The 17747-nt window shown below is 40.2% G+C and overlaps 1 protein-coding gene across 1 annotated transcript in view; it reads right to left on the bottom strand.

The window, feature by feature from the left end:
- Nucleotides 1–734: 734 nt before the first annotated feature.
- The window catches only part of FCRL3 (Fc receptor like 3), a 34193-nt gene continuing 17180 nt past the window's right edge, over nt 735–17747 (bottom strand). The window contains exons 8-12 of the mRNA XM_059884959.1: nt 9926–9953; nt 7322–7419; nt 7041–7109; nt 2805–2836; nt 735–2714 (exon numbers count right to left, since the gene is read on the bottom strand). Of these exons, the coding sequence (XP_059740942.1) occupies nt 2571–2714; nt 2805–2836; nt 7041–7109; nt 7322–7419; nt 9926–9953 (371 nt within the window). The 3' untranslated portion in view covers nt 735–2570. The remainder of the gene's footprint in view (nt 2715–2804; nt 2837–7040; nt 7110–7321; nt 7420–9925; nt 9954–17747) is intronic.

The following is a 17747-nucleotide window of genomic DNA, read 5'->3' as shown; positions in this document are numbered from 1 at the left end:
AAGCAGAAATAGATGTTTTTCTGGAACTCTCTTGCTTTTTTAATGCACCAGCTGATGTTGGCAATTTGATCTCTGGCTCCTCTGCCTTGTCTAAATCCAGCTTGAATATCTGGAAGTTCACAGCTCATGTACTGCTGAAACCCAGCTTGGAGAATTTTGAGCTTTACTTTACTAGTGTGTGAGATGAGTGCAATTGTGTGGTAGTTTGATCACTCTTTGGCATTGCCTTTCTTTGAGACTGGAATGAAAACTGATCTTTTTCCAGTCCTGTGGCCACTGCTGAATTTTCCAAATTTGCTGGCATATTGAGTGCAGCACTTTAGCAGCATCGTCTTTTAGGATTTGAAATAGCTCAGCTGGAATTCCATCACCTCCACTACCTTTGTTCATAGTGATACTTCCTAAGGCCCGCTTCACTTTGCATCCTGGATGAATGCAAAGATCCCCTTCTCCAGGGGCTCTTTCCAACCCAGGGATCGAAACCAGGTCTCCCAAATTGCAGGTGGATTGTTTACCAGCTGAGTCACAAGGGAAGCCCAATGATCCTGCTAGTTGAATTCATTAGTTGAGGATAAATCCTCAAGTCAGATTGTATTTTGATATATCTTATACTTTCTGATGTCTAAGCTTCTGACACAGGGCAGGGGGGGTGGTGGGGTGGATAAATATAAAATTTGAAACACACAATACTTTTATGCTTGTAAACTTGGTTTCAAGTTTACAAAGTGCAGTTGCATTATTTATTTACAGTTATCAACAATGGCTGGTGTAAAATCAACAATGCCCATAAATTGTATCAGTTGAGGTACATCAGTCCTCAATGACCTTCTAGCTTCTTTTCTTAAGTTCTGATTTTTTGTTTTCAGAGATAAAAAAAATTCAGTATAACACTAGGTAATAGAGGCTAACAATTTGATTTATTCCTTTTCTGCCTCAGCAGAACTCATGAATAAAAGTGCTTCTGTCATTTTTTTTGACATACTTAAAAAGATGTTTTATTCTTCACTGGTAGACAGCCAAAGCCTGTCAGTCAATTGAGGAACTGATTAGGAGTCACTGAGCAATGCAAAGGCTGTCCTCCTTTGAGCCCGCTAATCACCTTCCATGTCTACATACACTGCCAGCTCAGTTCATCTGAGTCATGTGAATCACTGGCTCTAATGACTTTCCAAGACTGATGTTGATGCTTCTGTAGACATCAAATAGTGGATGTTGAATAATTAAACAGTAAAATTGAGCTGCTACTGGTAGGAGGAATATTTGGTCTTATGAGAGAGGAAGTATCTTGAAGACTACAAATTCTGTGTGGGCTGGGATGTACAAACACTGTCACACACCAGCAACTATCTTATCTATGTATCTAACTAACTATTATCTATCTATCTATCATGATTATCATCCTCAATCATTTATCATCTATCTATGTATAAATCTGTGCTAGTCTGCTCTGGCTGTCACAACAAAATACCACAGACTTGGTGGCTTAAACATCAAAAATTTATTTGATCATAGTTGCCCATAGAAGCCCAAGATCAAGGAGCTGGCAAACTTGGCTTCTGCTGAAATCTGTCTTCCTGCCACCTCTGGCTTTATAGATGCCTGCCTTCTTGTTTGTCTCCACATGGCCTTTCCTCTGTGCATGAAGAAAGACAGAGAGGGCTCTGTTGTCTCCTCTTCTTCTTGCAAAGACACCTGTCCACTTCAGTTAGGGGCCACCCTTAAAATCTCATTTAACTGTAATTACCTCCTAAAAGGTCCTATCTCCAAGAATGGTCACACTGAACTTTGAGAGAATACAATTGGTCCATAATACTGTTTAGTCAGACAGTTTGGAAGTTCTTGCCCATTAAACTGGAGAAGGAAATGGCAACCCACTCCAGTATTCTTGCCTGGAGAACCCCAGGGACAGAGGAGCCTGGTGGGCTGCTGTCTATGGGGTCGCACAGAGTTGGACAGGACTGAAGTGACTTAGCAGCATCAGCAGCAGCCCATTAAACAGAATGGGTTGTTTTTGAAAATCTTAACACTGATGTATATTTCATGAAGAAATAGTATATCAGTGGACAGAATGAAGCTTTTTGGTCATTTGCAGTGTGGGTAGCTGGAACAAAGCATGTGCACCAGAACATCATCAATGACACTAACAACAAAATTGGAAAGGGAAACAAGATGTTTAGAACAAGCAAACTGTTTATGTAGAGACAGTACCCTAGAAGATTTTGATCCCTCTCAGATAAACTTTAGATGATTGCATCCTTGTGATCCTGGCTAGACTGCTTTTCCCTCTTCTTTAACAGGCCCAGGACCTGAAGGCCTACCTGCCTTGCCTTCACAAGTATCCCTACTGTGAAAAGATTGCAGAATTTACTCAAATGCTGCTCACTGTGTTCCTAGAGAACACACAGACTTGGGCACAGAGGAAGTTGGCAGAACTTTCACACAGTCTCACATCCCCCATTGTCCAGTCTTTTGGGATGCTGAGCACTGTAGAGAAAGAAGTATGGATGGAGATAACTGAGAGAGTGACAGACTGCTTCACAGGGTCTCTGTGAGCCACTGTGGGTGCAGAGTTAGCGGTCTAAGGCTGATAATACGCATGGAACATTCTCATAGTTTTCTACAGCATCTTCAAGGTCACTATCTACAATGCTGGCTTGCTCTGTGGAGTCATCCGGATATGCCTTCTTCAAATCTGAATAGATGACTGTGGGTTCCTAGTGGAAAGGGAAAAAGCACAAACAGTTAGTACCAAAATATAAGTAAGGAAGAGTAGAGGGGGAAGCAAGCCAGGAAATGTGACTCACCTTATCTTCCCAATGTTTCCTTGGTGAATTTGCTGTTGAATTGGAAGAGGAAAGAAAACTATTAAACTGTGGGTAATATATTGTAACTTACAATATACTCACAACACATTCTAAACCAATTTTTCCTCTGCCGACTTATTTCCTAACTGTCTCCTCTGATGAATTCTTTCAAGCCCTCACATACCAAGTATCCTATCCTAACACACACACACAATAAAGCCCTTCCTTTGCCCTTAAAATGTCCAGAATGACTTTCCTGACAATATCTTTCTTTCTCCACTGCTCATCACAACTACAGCAGAGAAGCCCTGCTATTTCCACCTCCCCACCTCTATTCAGCACCTCTATGGCTTCCAACAACACAAGAGATGACTCTATACATGGACATCACCAGATGGTTATTATGGAAATCAAATTGATTATATTCTTTGCAGCTGAAGATGGAGATGCACTATACAGTCTTCAAAAATAAAACCTGGAGCTGACTGTGGCTCATATCATCAGCTGCTTATTGCAAAATTCAGGCTCAAATTGAAGAAAGCAGGGAAAACCACTCGGAGAAGGCAATGACACCCCTCTCCAGTACTCTTGCCTGGAAAATCCTATGGACGGAGGAGCCTGGAAGGCTGCAGTTCATGGGGTCGCTGAGGTTCGTACACAACTAAGCAACTTCACCTTCACTTTTCACTTTCATGCATTGGAGAAGGAAATGGCAACCCACTCCAGTGTTCTTGCCTGGAGAATCCAAGGGACAGGGGAGCCTGGTGGGCTGCCATCTATGGGGTTGCACAGAGTCAGACACTACTGACATGACTTAGCAGCAGCAGCAGCAGGGATAACCACTAGGCCATTCATGTATGACCTAAATCAAATCCCTGTGATTACACAATGAAGGTGATGAATAGATTCAAGGGACTAGATCTGGTAGACAGACTGCCTGAAAAACTATGGATGGAGGTTCATAACACTGTACAGGAGACAGTAATGAAAACCATACCCAAGAAAAAGAAATGCAAGCGGCAAGGTGGTTGTCCGAGGAGGCCTTACAAATAGTTAAGAAAAAAAGAGAAATAAAAGCAAAGGAGAAAGGGACAGATATACTCAACTGAATGCAGAGTTTCAGAGAATAGCAAGGAGAGATAAGAAAGCCATCTAAAGTGAACAATGTAAAGAAATAGAGGGAAACAAGAGAATGGGGAAGACTAGCAATCTCTTTAAGAAAATTGGAGATACCAAGGGAACATTTCATGCCAAGACAGGTGCAATAAAGGACAAAAATGGCAAGGATTTAACAGAAGCAGAAGAGATTAAGAAGAGGAGGCACTACACAGAATACACAGAACTGTAGGAAAAAGCTCTTAATGCCCCCAGATAACCAAGATGGTATGATCACTCACCTAGAGCCAGACATTCTGGAGTGCAAAGTCAAGTGAGCCTTAGGAAAAATTGCTACAAACAAGCCTAGTGCAGGTGATGTAATTCCAGTTGAGCTATTTCAAATCCTAAAAGATGATGCTGTTAAAGCACTGCACTCAATATACCAGCAAATTTGGAAAACTTAGTAGTGGCCACAGGCCTGGAAAAGGTGAGTTTTTGTTCCAATGTCAAAGAAAGGCAATGCCAAAGAATGTTCAAATTACTATATAATTGCACTCATTTCACATGCTAGCAAGATTTGCTCAAAATCCTTCAATCCAGACTTCAGCAGTAAGTGAACCAAGAACTTCCAGATGTACAAGCTGGATTTAGAAAAGGCAGAGGAACCAGACATCAAATTGCCAACATACGCTGGATCATAGAAAAAGCAATGTAATTCCAACAAAACATCTACTTCTGTTTCATAGACTATGCTAAAGCCTTTGACTGTGTGGATCACAATAAACTGTGGAATATGCTTAAAGAGACGGGAATACCAGACCACATTACCTGCCTGCTGAGAGACCTGTATGCAGGACAAGAAGCAACAGTTAGAACTATACATGGAACAGTGGACTGGTTCAAAATTGGAAAAGGAATACATGAAGTTTGTATATTGTCAGTCTGCTTATTTAACTTACATGCAGAGTACATCATACAAAATGCTGGGCTGGATAACTCACAAAATGGAATCAAGATTGCTGGGAGAAATACCAACAACCTCAGACATGCAGGTGATACCATTTAGTGGCAGAAAGTGAAGAGGAACTAAAAGCCTCTTAATGAAGGTGAAAGAGGAAAGTGAAAAAGCTGGCTTAAAACTCAACATTGAAAAATTGAAGATCATGGCATCTGGTCCCATCACTTCATGGCAAATAGAAAGAGGAAAAGTGGAAGCAGGCACAGATTTCATTTTCTTGGGCTCCAAAATCACTGGGGATGGTGACTGCAGCTATGAAATTAAAAGATGCTTGCTCCCTGGAAGAAAATCTGTGATGAACCTAGATAAGTATATTAAAAAGCAAAGACTTCACTTTGCCAACAAAGGTCCATTTAGTCAAAGCTATGGTTTTTTTCAGTAGTCATGTATAGATGTGAAAGTTGGACCATAAAGCAATTCTTCTCTGGACACTGAAGAATAGATGCTTTCAAACTGTGGTATTGGAAAAGACTCTTGATAGTCCTTAGACAGCAAGGAGATCAAATCAGTCAATCCTAAAGGTAATCAGTCCTGAATATTCATTGGAAGGACTGATGCTGAAGATGAAGCTGCAAAACTTTGGCCTCCTGATGAGAAGAGCTGACTCATTGGAAAAGACCCCAGTGCTGGGAAGAATTGAGGACAGGAGGAGAAGGGGGCAACTGAGGATGAGATGGTTGGATGGCATCACCAACTCAATGGACATGAGTTTGAGCAAACTCAGGGAGATAGTGAAGGGCAGGGAAATCTTGTCTGCCTCAGTCCATGGGGTTGCAAAGAGTTGGACACAACTTAGCAACTAAGCAACAACAACAATGTCTATATTGGTCATTTGGGAGAAGGAAGTAAATATGATTCATTTCACTTTGCACAGAGAAATTGGAGGAGGCTTCTCCAATGGCAGCTTGGGACTCTAAGATCACAAAGAAAATTTCCAGTAAGCCAAAGATTTGCAACGTTAACACTAGAAAATTCAGTGTGTGCATTTCTCCTATCCTTCCAAGAGACTATTTGGATTTCTTTTATTTACTTAACCACCCAGTAAGTACTCAGTAAATAATCTATAAGGAGGCAAAAATGACACCAACTCAGTGCATATGATCAGGAATCTTACCATTAAGGAGAAAAATAGAGATGAAGACAAATTCAACAAGTATTATAAACACCAAGATAAAAATGCATATTAAACTATGCTGCTGCCCCAAAGAGTAATCAGTTCCTCTCAGGTTTGGAGATAGAGAGGACTGGTGGGAATCATTGTGAGTTTGGTAGTGATAATTGAATTATGCCTAGAAATGTGACTAAGGGTTATAGGCCAACTAGAGGCAAGAACATTACAAGACAGATAAGAAGCACAAAATAGCTCAGTTTGATCAAGGAAATGCTGAGAGTTTAACATGGCTAAAGCAAGGACATAAGGCAGAGCTTAGAGGAAGGACAAAAGCATGGAGGGAGGCAAAGATCGTGCTTTAAAATGAAGAATCATTGAGGACAGTTAATCTAGACAATGATGTGATCAGTTGTGCATCTCAGAGGGATCATGCTGGAAACAGATTGTTAGAAGGTTGGAAAGTTAAAGTCATTCAGTCATGTCTGACTCTTTGCAAGCCCATGGACTATACATTCCATGAAATTCTCCAGGCCAGAATACTGTAGCGGGCAGCCTTTCCCTTCTCCAGGGAATCTTCCCAATCCAGGAAGTCAGGGATCAAACCCAAGGTTGGAAGGAGAACAATATTGGAAATAAAGAGACCAGTTAAAAGAATTACAATTCTTTACTCATTAGATAATAAAGGGCTTAATTTAGTAATTATGTTCATTCATTTACTAAAAAAAACAACTATTTGAGGGGGCCTATAGTTTTCTAAGCATAACACCAGATGCTATTGACATATTAGCAAAGAAATACAGTATCTGTCCTTAATGAATTTTGGGGGTAATGGTGGCAGTGTACACAAGTAAGAAGGAATAGATATGATTACAGGATTTGTAATATAAGAAGAATCGTTAATGCCTTTCATGTTGGATTCATATTTGAGATGACTCTTTGATCAAAACTCCCTTGCTGGATCTGATAAAACACTGCCACCTTACCTCTACTTATTTCAAATTTGTCTTACCTGAATTTTCATTTGTATGTTGGGTGCTCCAGATCTCAGAATAAACCAGGTCGCTATCTCCAGGATTCACTGTGAAAGAACAGATTACAGTCGGCTGTAGTCAAGACCTCACACTACAGACTCTTCTTCTGGTCACCAAGTTTATAACCACCTACTATCCCTGACATAGGGCCAGAAAAGTCATTTTAAAATTGAATACAACTGAACCATGGACTATTGCTCAATCTCTGTTCCCTCCCTGATTCATTCCTAGAGCTCTCTGTCCCTTAGGAAATCATTACCATTGTTGTACACTGGCTGCGGTTCCACTGGGTCCAGTGGCTCTTGGGGATTTGTGTTGGAGGTTCTGGAAGGTTCCTTAAACTCCCTGGGACTGTAACTATGACAAGGGGATGAAAGAAAAAAAGAGAAATGTATTTGTGGATTATATCGAATTTCAGGAAAATCAATATGCAGGAAGAGCCCAGCAAGGTTATGTAAAATATCATGGCTGCTTACTCTAAGAAATCTGCATGGCTCTTTTGAGAAAATGTCAGAAGTATGGTGCAAGATATAGCCAGGGCAACATTACAGAGAAGACCAGCTGAGGCAAGGTCAGAGGGCAAAGACTACACAGTTCAAGATCCCTTTGATAGAATAAACACTTGTATTTACCTATTTTTAAAATTATTTTCAAAAGTTGAAATGCTTAAGCATCAATTAACAGAGGCTTCTACATTCTCTCAGAAATTGGTCTTTGTTTTTTTTAAGGTCTCTTTCAGTTTTATACCTCAAATTATAATGATCTATCTTTCCTGTAAAATACTATGAAAGCTCTGCAGAAAAAGTATTTTTTTTCCAGTTTCATTTTGTTCCAAAGTTAACATTGTGAGTTGAGCACTGCCAGCATTCAATCATAGTCTCCTGAATAAGTATATGAGTGGGAAAATGAATGATAAGGGAATAAATAAATAAAGCCTTAAGAAAGATGGTGTCATTAAGTGGTCAGTTCTCTGCTGGAGCACACTTAAGGAAGAAGATAAATTAAGATGGATAGATAGTAAATAACATTAATTCCACGTATAAGTAAGTATTTTGTTGTTCATTCGCTCAGTCATGTCTGACTCTTTGCAACCCCATGGACTGCAGCCTGCCAGGCTTCCCCGCCCTTCACCATCTACTGGAATTTGCTCAAACTCATGTATATTGAGTCGGTGATGCCGTCCAACCATTTCATCCTCTGTCATTCCCTTCTCCTCCTGCCTTCAGTCTTTCCCAGCCTCAGGTATTTTCTAATGAGTCAGCTTTTCACATCAGGTAGCCAAAGTATTGGAGCTTCAGCTTCAGCTTCAGCTTCAGCACCAGTCCTCCCAATGGATACTTAGGGTTGATTTCCTTTAGGATTGACTGGTTTGATCTCCTTGTAGTCCAAGGGACTCTCAAGAGTCTTCTCCAATACCACAGTTCAAAAGCTTCAATTCTTAGGCACTTAGTCTTCTTTACAGTCCAAGCATCAGTGTGCTCATTCATAACTATGATTGAAAGGAGTCTTCCTAACCACATTTCAGTTCAGTTCAGTTCAGTTGCTCAGTCATGTCTGACTCCTTTCAACCTCATGGACTGCAGCACACCAGGCTTCCCTGTCCATCACCAACTCCTGGAGTTTACCCAAACTCATGTTCATTGAGTCGGTGATACCATCCAACCATCTCCTTCTCTGTCGTCCCCTTCTCCTCCTGCCCTCAATCTTTCCCAGCATCAGGGTCATTTCAAATGAGTCACCTCTTTGCATCAGGTGGCCAAAGTACTGGAGTTTCAGCTTCAACATCAGCTCTTCCAATGAACACCCAGGACTGATCTCCTTTAGGATGGACTGGTTGGATCTCCTTGCAGTCTAAGGGACTCTCAAGAGTCTTCTCCAACACCACAGTTCAAAATCATCAATTCTTCGGTGCTCAGCTTTCTTTATAGTCCAACTCTCGCATTCATACATGACTACAGGAAAAACCATAGCCTTGACTAGACGGACATTTGTTGGCAAAGTAATGCCTCTGCTTTTTAATATGCTATCTAGGTTGGTCATAACTTTCCTTCCAAGGAGTAAGCGTCTTTTAATTTCATGGCTGCAGTCACCATCTGCAGTACCACATTTATGTCATGAGAATTTGAAACTAAAAAAAAAAAAATTTATTGGGGTATTATCTACAGTGTTGTGTTAGTTTCAGGTGTACAGCAAAGTGAATCTGTTATTTTATATATATATATATAAAATATATACATATATATAAAATATATATATATAAAATATATAATATATATTATATATATATATATATATATATATACCCTTTTTTTTTTTTTTTGGAGAAGGCAATGGCAACCCACTCCAGTACTCTTGCCTGGAAAATCCCATGGACAGAGGGGCCTGGTGGGCTGCAGTCCCTGGGGTCGCTAAGAGTCAGACACGACTGAGCGACTTCACTTTCACTTTTAACTTTCATGCATTGAAGAAGGAAATGGCAACCCACTCCAGGGTTCTTGCCTGGAGAATCCCAGGGATGGGGGAGCCTGGTGGGCTGCCGTCTATGGGGTCACACAGAGTCTGAAGTGACTTAGCAGCAGCAGAAGCACACCCTTTTTTAGCTTCTTTTTCCATGTAGGCCATTACCGAATATTGAGTAGAGTTCCCTGTGCTATACAGTAGGTCCTTATTAGTTATCTATCTTATTGATATACATTGTAATGTGTGTGTGTCAATCCAGTTCTAATTTATCCCTCCCCACCAAGCATTTGAAAATTTAATAGGAAATCCAGTAAAATACTTTTAAATGCACATAGTTTCCTGTTCTATCCTGGAAACATAAATAACATGAAAAGGCTCACAGCACCAGAAGCAGAAACCTTACCTAGGTGTTCCAGTGGTGGAAAGTCTTTCTGAAAAACAACAAAGGAACACTGATGATAAGTGATCTGTGTGGACAATGCTATATGTTAGAATGTCCTTTCCCAGAAATCAAATCCATCCTAGATTTCAGCTATGGCAAATCTTTGAGAACATCTGGCTCCACCCCGTAGGTCATGTTATAGAGAAGGAAGGTGGGATCTGAAGAGATGTTTGCACAGAATCACAATTATTCTCATTCAGTCAATAGAATGAACTCTACGTAGTTTGTAATTAAGTAGCAGAAGACAGACAACTTACTGTTTAACTCTAGGCCAAGTGCTACCCCTACTCCCACTTCTCTATTCTGACTGCAGCCCCATGAGGTAGAGATAAGGAGACTGTGGCCTAGAGAGGGGTTAAAATTAATACTGAATTGTTACACAAGTGTGATTCAATGGGACTACAAGACTCTTGTAGTCAGACCTTCCTTTATCTACGACCTTGCAAGCCCATTTCAACAGCATTTGGTGCATATTGTTTTCTCCGTATCCCTTCTTTCCTTTCCTTTCACCTAATTCCAATTTATCCTTCCTCCTCCAGAGCTTCCCCTGATGCACATAGAACCCTGCTATATTAAAATTACCATATTGCATTGTAATTATCAATTTCTGCGTTTGCCTCAAACACTGCTTCATGAAAGGGTGTGTTACTTGAAGGTACAAAACTTGTCTTAATTATTTTTGTATTTCCTGTGCTTAGAAGTTTGAAAATATTTAATAAAGATTTGTTAAACAACTGAACAAATTAAATTATGTACTACAAGGACTAAAAAACAAGTTGACAATTATCTGAAGTGAAGTAAAGTGAACTGAAGTCCCTCAGTTGTGTCCAACTCTTTGCGACCCCATGGACTGTAGCCTGCCAGGCTCCTCCATCCATGGGATTTTCCAGGAAGGAATACTGGAGTGGGTTGCTATGTCCTTCTCCAGAAGATCTTGCCGACCCAGGGATTGAACCTGGGTCTCCTGTAGGCAGACGCTTTACCATCTGAGCCACCAGGGAAGACAATTACCTAATCAGTGATTAAATGTAAACATAATCCAGAAGCCTATTCCATCAGCCTTAAATATATACAATATTTCCATCAACACTGAAATACTGAAGTCTTTCTGGCCTGTCCAATACAACCCTCCTCCTAAGCTTCCTATCTCTGTCCTTTGCCTTTTACCTATGACTCTATATCTGTCTAGAGAAGGCAGTGGCAACCCACTCCAGTACTCTTGCCTGGAAAATCCCATGGACAGAGGAGCCTGGAAGGCTGCAGTCCATGGGGTCGCGAAGAGTTGGACATGACTGAGTGACTTCACTTTCACTTTTCACTTTCATGAATTGGAGAAGAAAATGGCAACCCACTCCAGTATTCTTGCCTGGAGAATCCCAGGGATGGGGGAGCCTGGTGGGCTGCCGTCTATGGGGTTGCACAGAGTCAGACACGACTGAAGCGACTTAGCAGCAGCAGCAGCAGCTATATCTGTCTCGGGCTTCCCTGTTGGATCAGTGGGTAAAGAATCTGCCTGCAAGGCAGTAAACTTGGGTTTGATTCCTGAATCAGAAAGATCTTCTGGAGGAGGAGATGGCAACTCACTCCAGTATTCTTGCCTGAAACACCCCATGTACAAAGGAACCTGTCCGTGAGGCTCCATAACAGTCACATAGTCAATCCATAAAGGTCGTAGAGTTAGACACAACTGGGCAATTAAGCACACATGCACACTGTATCCATCTCACTGGGCTTAGAGAACACAGGTTATTGCTCAAAGTAGACATATTCAGGCTTGTGTGTGTGCTCAGTCACTCAGTCATGTCCAACTCTTTGAGACTCCATGGACTGTAGCCCACCAGGCTCCTCTGTCCACGGGATTTCCCAGGCAAGAATACTGGAATGGGTTGCCACTTCCTTCTCTAGAGGATCTTCCCGACCCAGGGACCAAACCCATGTTTCCTGTGTCTCTTGCATTAGCAGGTGGATTCTTTACCACTGAGCCACCTTTACATACCACAAAAAATGACTGATTACTGCCTTCAGACCCTGTCTTTGGGAACCAGGTGTGCATGTAAGCATAATCCTAGCCTGTATCTCTCTCCTCTGGAATTGTAACCTCATCAATCAACAACCAGTATTCTTACTTTTAGACAGGTTAACTAAATTTAGGGTGCATCTGAGAGTCAGACTATCTCTTCATTTGCCTGAAGGAAAACAGACCCAAAACGTGGCTATTTATAATATAAGCTAATATTCACTGAAGATATTTTGGCCAGACACCGTGTTCAGCAGTTTACATAGATTGTCTCATAGTGCCTATAATGTAAATTCTATTATCGTGACCACCACAGAGCTGAGGAGACTGGGGTTCGGAGGGCATTACATTACCAGAATGCTAATCCAAGCAGTTATAGAGCTAATAAATATACCACTCCTTTTGGTAACTTGGAGGAAACAATCAGGCTTAAGGAGCAGAATTCTTCATTTTTAGAGGAATTTGGAAGGCCTGAGCTCTTCCCTGAGAAGACTGGTCAATAATGAGAAGGAAGACTTTGCTTGGAGGGAAGTATAGTAGGCAAGATTTTGAGTTGTGATAGGCAGAGGCCCTCTGATTGGTAGCCTGTCAGAATTTCTTAGTCACGTTTGACATTTAAAACAACAATTTCCCCTAAATCTGGAGGACAGAACCTCCTGGGCCTCTGCCCTCATGGACCACATAAAACAATGATTGGTAATTTTTCCTATATTTGGTGTTGTACTGACAGCAATCTGTTTTTGTTTTTTAGTATTATCAACTGCAATACTGAAGTTCCTGTGTCTGCATGTCTAGTATATTACTGATTAATAAATGAAATCCAGACAGGCAATGATATAGAAAAGTAACTTTTTAAAGTAGGAGGTGCAACCAGCATTTTACAAGTCGCCAAGACATAATGGGGGCTTCCCTCATAGCTCAGTTGGTAAAGAATTCACCTGTGATTCAGGAGACCCCAGTTTGATTCCTGGGTTGGAAAGATCCCCTGGAGAAGGGATAGGCTACCCACTCCAGTATTCTTGGGGTTCCCTTGTGGCTCAGCTGGTAAAGAGTCCACTTGCAATGCAGGAGACCTGGGTTCAATCCCTGGATTGGGAAGATCCCCTGGAGAAGGGAAAGGCTACCCACTCCAGTATTCTGGCCTGGAGAATACCATGGACTATATAGTCCATGGGGTCTCAAAGAGTAAGACATGACTGAGTGACTTAAAAAAAAAATGTAATGGAGAGACTATGGACTTAAGGGCTAGGGAGACCCCAGTTATGCCCTAACTCTGATTCTTACTAGATATATATGAATCTGGAAAGGTTGCTAGCTTCTTGAATTCTTCATTTCTTCATCTTCAATATATAGTTATAGCAATAGTGGTTGAATTGAAGTCAAATGTACACAAAACTGGACACATTAAAAAATCACATATAATAGATTCCAAATGAATGGTAGATTTTATGATGAGTACTATCAGGGTTAGATTCCTTGCATTGGTCATAGTAAATGCTCTCTTCCAACAACCCAGAGAAGATTCTACACATGGACATCACCAAATGGCCAATACCAAAATCAGATTGATTATATTCTTTGCAGCTGAAGATGGAGAAGCTCTATACAGTCAGAAAAAACAAGACTGGGAGTTGTCAGTGGTTCAGATAAACAACTCCTTATTGCAAAATTCAGACATAAATTGAAGAAAGTAGGGAAAACCACTAGACCATTCAGGTATGACCTAAAACAAATCCCTTACAATTATACAGTGAAAATAAAAAATAGATTCAAGGGATTAGATCTGATAGGCGGGGTGCCTGAAGAACTATGGACACGGAGGTTTGTGATATGGTACAGGAGGCAGAGATCAAGACCATCCCCAAGAAAAAGACATGCAAAAAGGCAAAATGGTTGTCTGAGGAGGCCTTACAAATAGCTCAGAAAAGAAGAGAAGTGAAAGGTAAAGACAAAAGGAAAGATATACCAATTTGAATGCAGAGTTCCAAAGAATAGCAAGGAGAAATAAGAAAGCCTTCCTCCGCGATCAATGCAAAGAAAGAGAGGAAAGCAATACAATGGGAAAGACTAGAGATCTCTTCAAGAAAATTAGAGACAACAAGGGAACATTTCAGGCAAAGATGAGCACCATAAAGGACAGGAATTGTATGGACCTAACAGAAGCAGAAGATGCTGGCAAGAACACAGAAGAACTATACAAAAAAAAAAAAAAAAGATTTTAATGATCCAGATACCCACAATGTTGTGATCACTGGACTAGATCCAGACATCCTGGAATGTGAAGTCAAGTGGGACTTAGGAAGCATCACTATAAACAAAGCTAGTGGAGGTGATGAAATTCCAGTTGAGCTATTTCTAATTCTAAAAGATGATGCTGTAAAAGTGCTGCGTTCAATGTGCCAGCAAATTTGGAAAACTCAGCAGTGGCCACAGGACTGGAAAAGGTCAGTTTTCATCCCAATCCCAAAGAAAGGCAATGCCAAAGAAAGCTCAAACTACCACACAATTGCACTCATCACATGCTAGCAAAGTAATGCTCAAAATTCTCCAAGCCAAGCTTCAACAGTATGTGAACCGTGAACTTCCAGATATTCAAGCTGGATTTAGAAAAGGCAAGGGAACCAGAGATCAAATTACCAACATCTGTTGGATCATCAAAAAAGCAAAAGAGTTCCAGAAAAACATCTATGTCTGCTTTATTGACTATGCCAAAGCCTTTGACTGTGTGGATCACAAGAAACTGTGGAAAATTCTGAAAGAGATGGGAATACCAGACCACCTTACTGGTCTCCTGAGAAATCTATATGCAGGTCAGGAAACAACAGTTAGAACTGGACATGGAACGACAGACTGGTCCCAAATTGGGAAAGGAGTACGTTGATGCTGTATATTGTCACCCCGCTTATTTAACTTATATGCAAAGTATATCATGTGAAATGCCAAGCTGGATGAAGCACAAGCTGGAATCAAGATTGCCAGGAGAAATATAAGTAACTTCAGATATGCAGATGACACCACCCTTATGGCAGAAAGCGAAGAAGAACTAAAAAGCCTCTTGATAAAAGTGAAAGAGGAGAGTGAAAAAAATTGGCTTAAAGCTCAACATTCAGAAAACTAAGATCATGGCATCTGGTCCCATCACTTCATGGGAAATAGATGGGGAAACAGTGGAAACAGTGAGAGGCTTTATTTTGGGGGGCTCCAAAATCACCGTAGATGGTGACTGCAGCCATGAAATTAAAAGATGCTTGCTCCTTGGAAGAAAAGCTATGACGTAGACATCATATTAAAAAGCAGACATTATGTTGCCGGCAAAGGTCCATCTAGTCAAAGCTATAGTTTTTCCAGTAGTCATGTATGGATGTAAGAGATGGACTGTAAAGAAATCTGAACATCAAAGAATTGATGCTTCTGAATTGTGGTGTTGGAGAAGACTCTTGAGGGGCCCTTTGGACTGCAAGCAGATCCAACCAGTCCATCCTAAAGGAAATAAGTTCTGAATATTCACTGGAAGGACTGATGCTAAAGCTGAAACTCCAATACTTTGGCCAACTGATGCGGAGAACTGACTTATTTGAAAAGACTCTGATGCTGGGAAAGATTGAGGGCAGGAGGAGATGGGGACGACAGAGGATGAGATGGTTGGATGGCATCACCGACTCAATGGACATGAGTTTGAGTAAGCTCTGGAGTTGGGGTTGGGCAGGGAAGCCTGGCATGCTGCAGTCCATGGGATCACAGAGTCGGACATGACTGAGCAACTGAACAGAACTGAACTGATCAGGGTTAGTGCTACATAAAAATTGTATACATAATATTATTTGAAAAAATATTAGGTGGCTGTAAATATCAGTCACAAATGATGTGAAATGATGCCATTTTTTATGCAAAGAAGCAGAAGGGTAAAGGACCATTGATTGACCTGAAAGTAGAAGTAAGAAGACATGCTTAGCCACCATCATTAAGATGGTTTTCATTAAACTGAGATCCAATTATTTGTTTATTTGCTTGATTTTCAGTATGAGCCCTAAAAAAAAAAAGGAAAACAGAATCACTTGGCCTGATAGAAAAGGAGAGTTCGTGTTATACCACAGAGAAAGACAGAAAGTAAAGGATTAGTAGTTCCAAATATAAAGTCTTGAAACCTTATAAGCACCCAAAACACTGAATAAAACAGCCCATACATCCCAAGATTTCTGATCCACAAAAAGCATTCAGAGAGAAAAATTAAAGCAGTCACATAAGAACCAAGTCAAGGATGATGGCAGATTTCTTGTCGGAAGCCATGCACATAGGAAGACAGAACAGCAACATCTTTTAAATATTAAAAGAAAAAATTTTTTTTCAACTTAGGATTCTATGCCAGTAAAAATATTTCTCACAAATGAATGCAAAACAAAGACTTTTATAGTCATACAGAAGTGGAGATAATTAATCACTAGAAGACCCATCCTACAAGAAATCTTTTTGCAGAAAAAAAAAATGATATCAGATGAAAATATGGATACAGATAAAGGAATGAAGAACATTGAAGTGTTAGCTGTATGAGTAAATGTATAATATTTTTAAATTATATGTAAGCTTCTTTAAAAAATAACTGATTGTTTACAAAAGTAATAACAATGTACCAGGGAAAGGAGAAATGGAGTACACAGTGATAATATTCTTATGCTATACATGCAGTGATACAGTGTCATTTGTAAGTAGACTGATAAGTTAGATATGTATATCATATAACTTAAAATAACCACTAAAATAACAAAACAAAGACTTATATAGCTAATAAACCAACAAAGGAAATAAAATTGAATCACAAAAATACCCAAGAGGGTAGACAAAAAAAGGAAATGGAAAACAAAGAACAAATGAGACAAGCAGAGAGCAAATAGGAAAATAATAGACATAGGGACCTAACTGTATCGACAATCATATTACTGTAAATGGTCAATGTTTTTAAAATTAGAAAGTAGAAAGAGACTGTCATATTAGATAAAAAACAGAATTAACCATATGCTATCTATAAAAATATGCTTTAAATATAGAAGCACAAATAGGTTAAAATTTTAAAGAGTGGAAAAAAGAAATATCAAGCTAACATTAATTATATGCATACGTGCTCAGTTGTGTCCAGCTGTTTGTAACCTCATGGACTGTAGCCCTCCAGGCTCCTCTGTTCATGGGCTTCTCCAGGCAACAATATTGGAGCAAGTTGCCATTTCCTCCTCCAGGGGACCTTTCCAACCCAGGGATCAAACCCACGTCTCAAACCCATGTCTCTTGTGTCTCCTGCTTTGGCAGGCAGATTCTTTACCACTGAGCCACCTGGAAAGCCCAACATTAATTACATAGCTTTTTATTCCTGGTAGTATAATTTACCTTGAAATATTATTTGATATCAATATATTAATATAGGTTCCTCTTTCCATGGGATTCTCTAGGCCAGAATACTGGAGTTGCTAGCCATTCCTTTCTCCAGGGGGTCTTCCCAACCCAGGGATCAAACCTGGGTCTCCTGCATTACAGGCATATTCTTTACTATCTGAGCCACCAGGGAAGCCCTATAGTTAATACATTAATTAATTTTTTATTAATATCAAATAGTGTTTCAGGGTTAAATGATACCACCAGGAATAAAAAGGTCATAAAGTCATAAGGGATAATGTGGTCATTTCATCAAAAACACATAACAGTGATAAATATTTGTGCACCTAATAATAGAGTTTCAAGAGTTTGCAAGATGAAGCAAATCTGATAGAATTGCAAGAA

Source organism: Bos taurus, chromosome 3 (genome assembly GCF_002263795.3).
Source record: "Bos taurus isolate L1 Dominette 01449 registration number 42190680 breed Hereford chromosome 3, ARS-UCD2.0, whole genome shotgun sequence".
Classification (NCBI taxonomy): domain Eukaryota; kingdom Metazoa; phylum Chordata; class Mammalia; order Artiodactyla; family Bovidae; genus Bos; species Bos taurus.
This window is presented reverse-complemented; position numbering and strand designations above follow the sequence as displayed.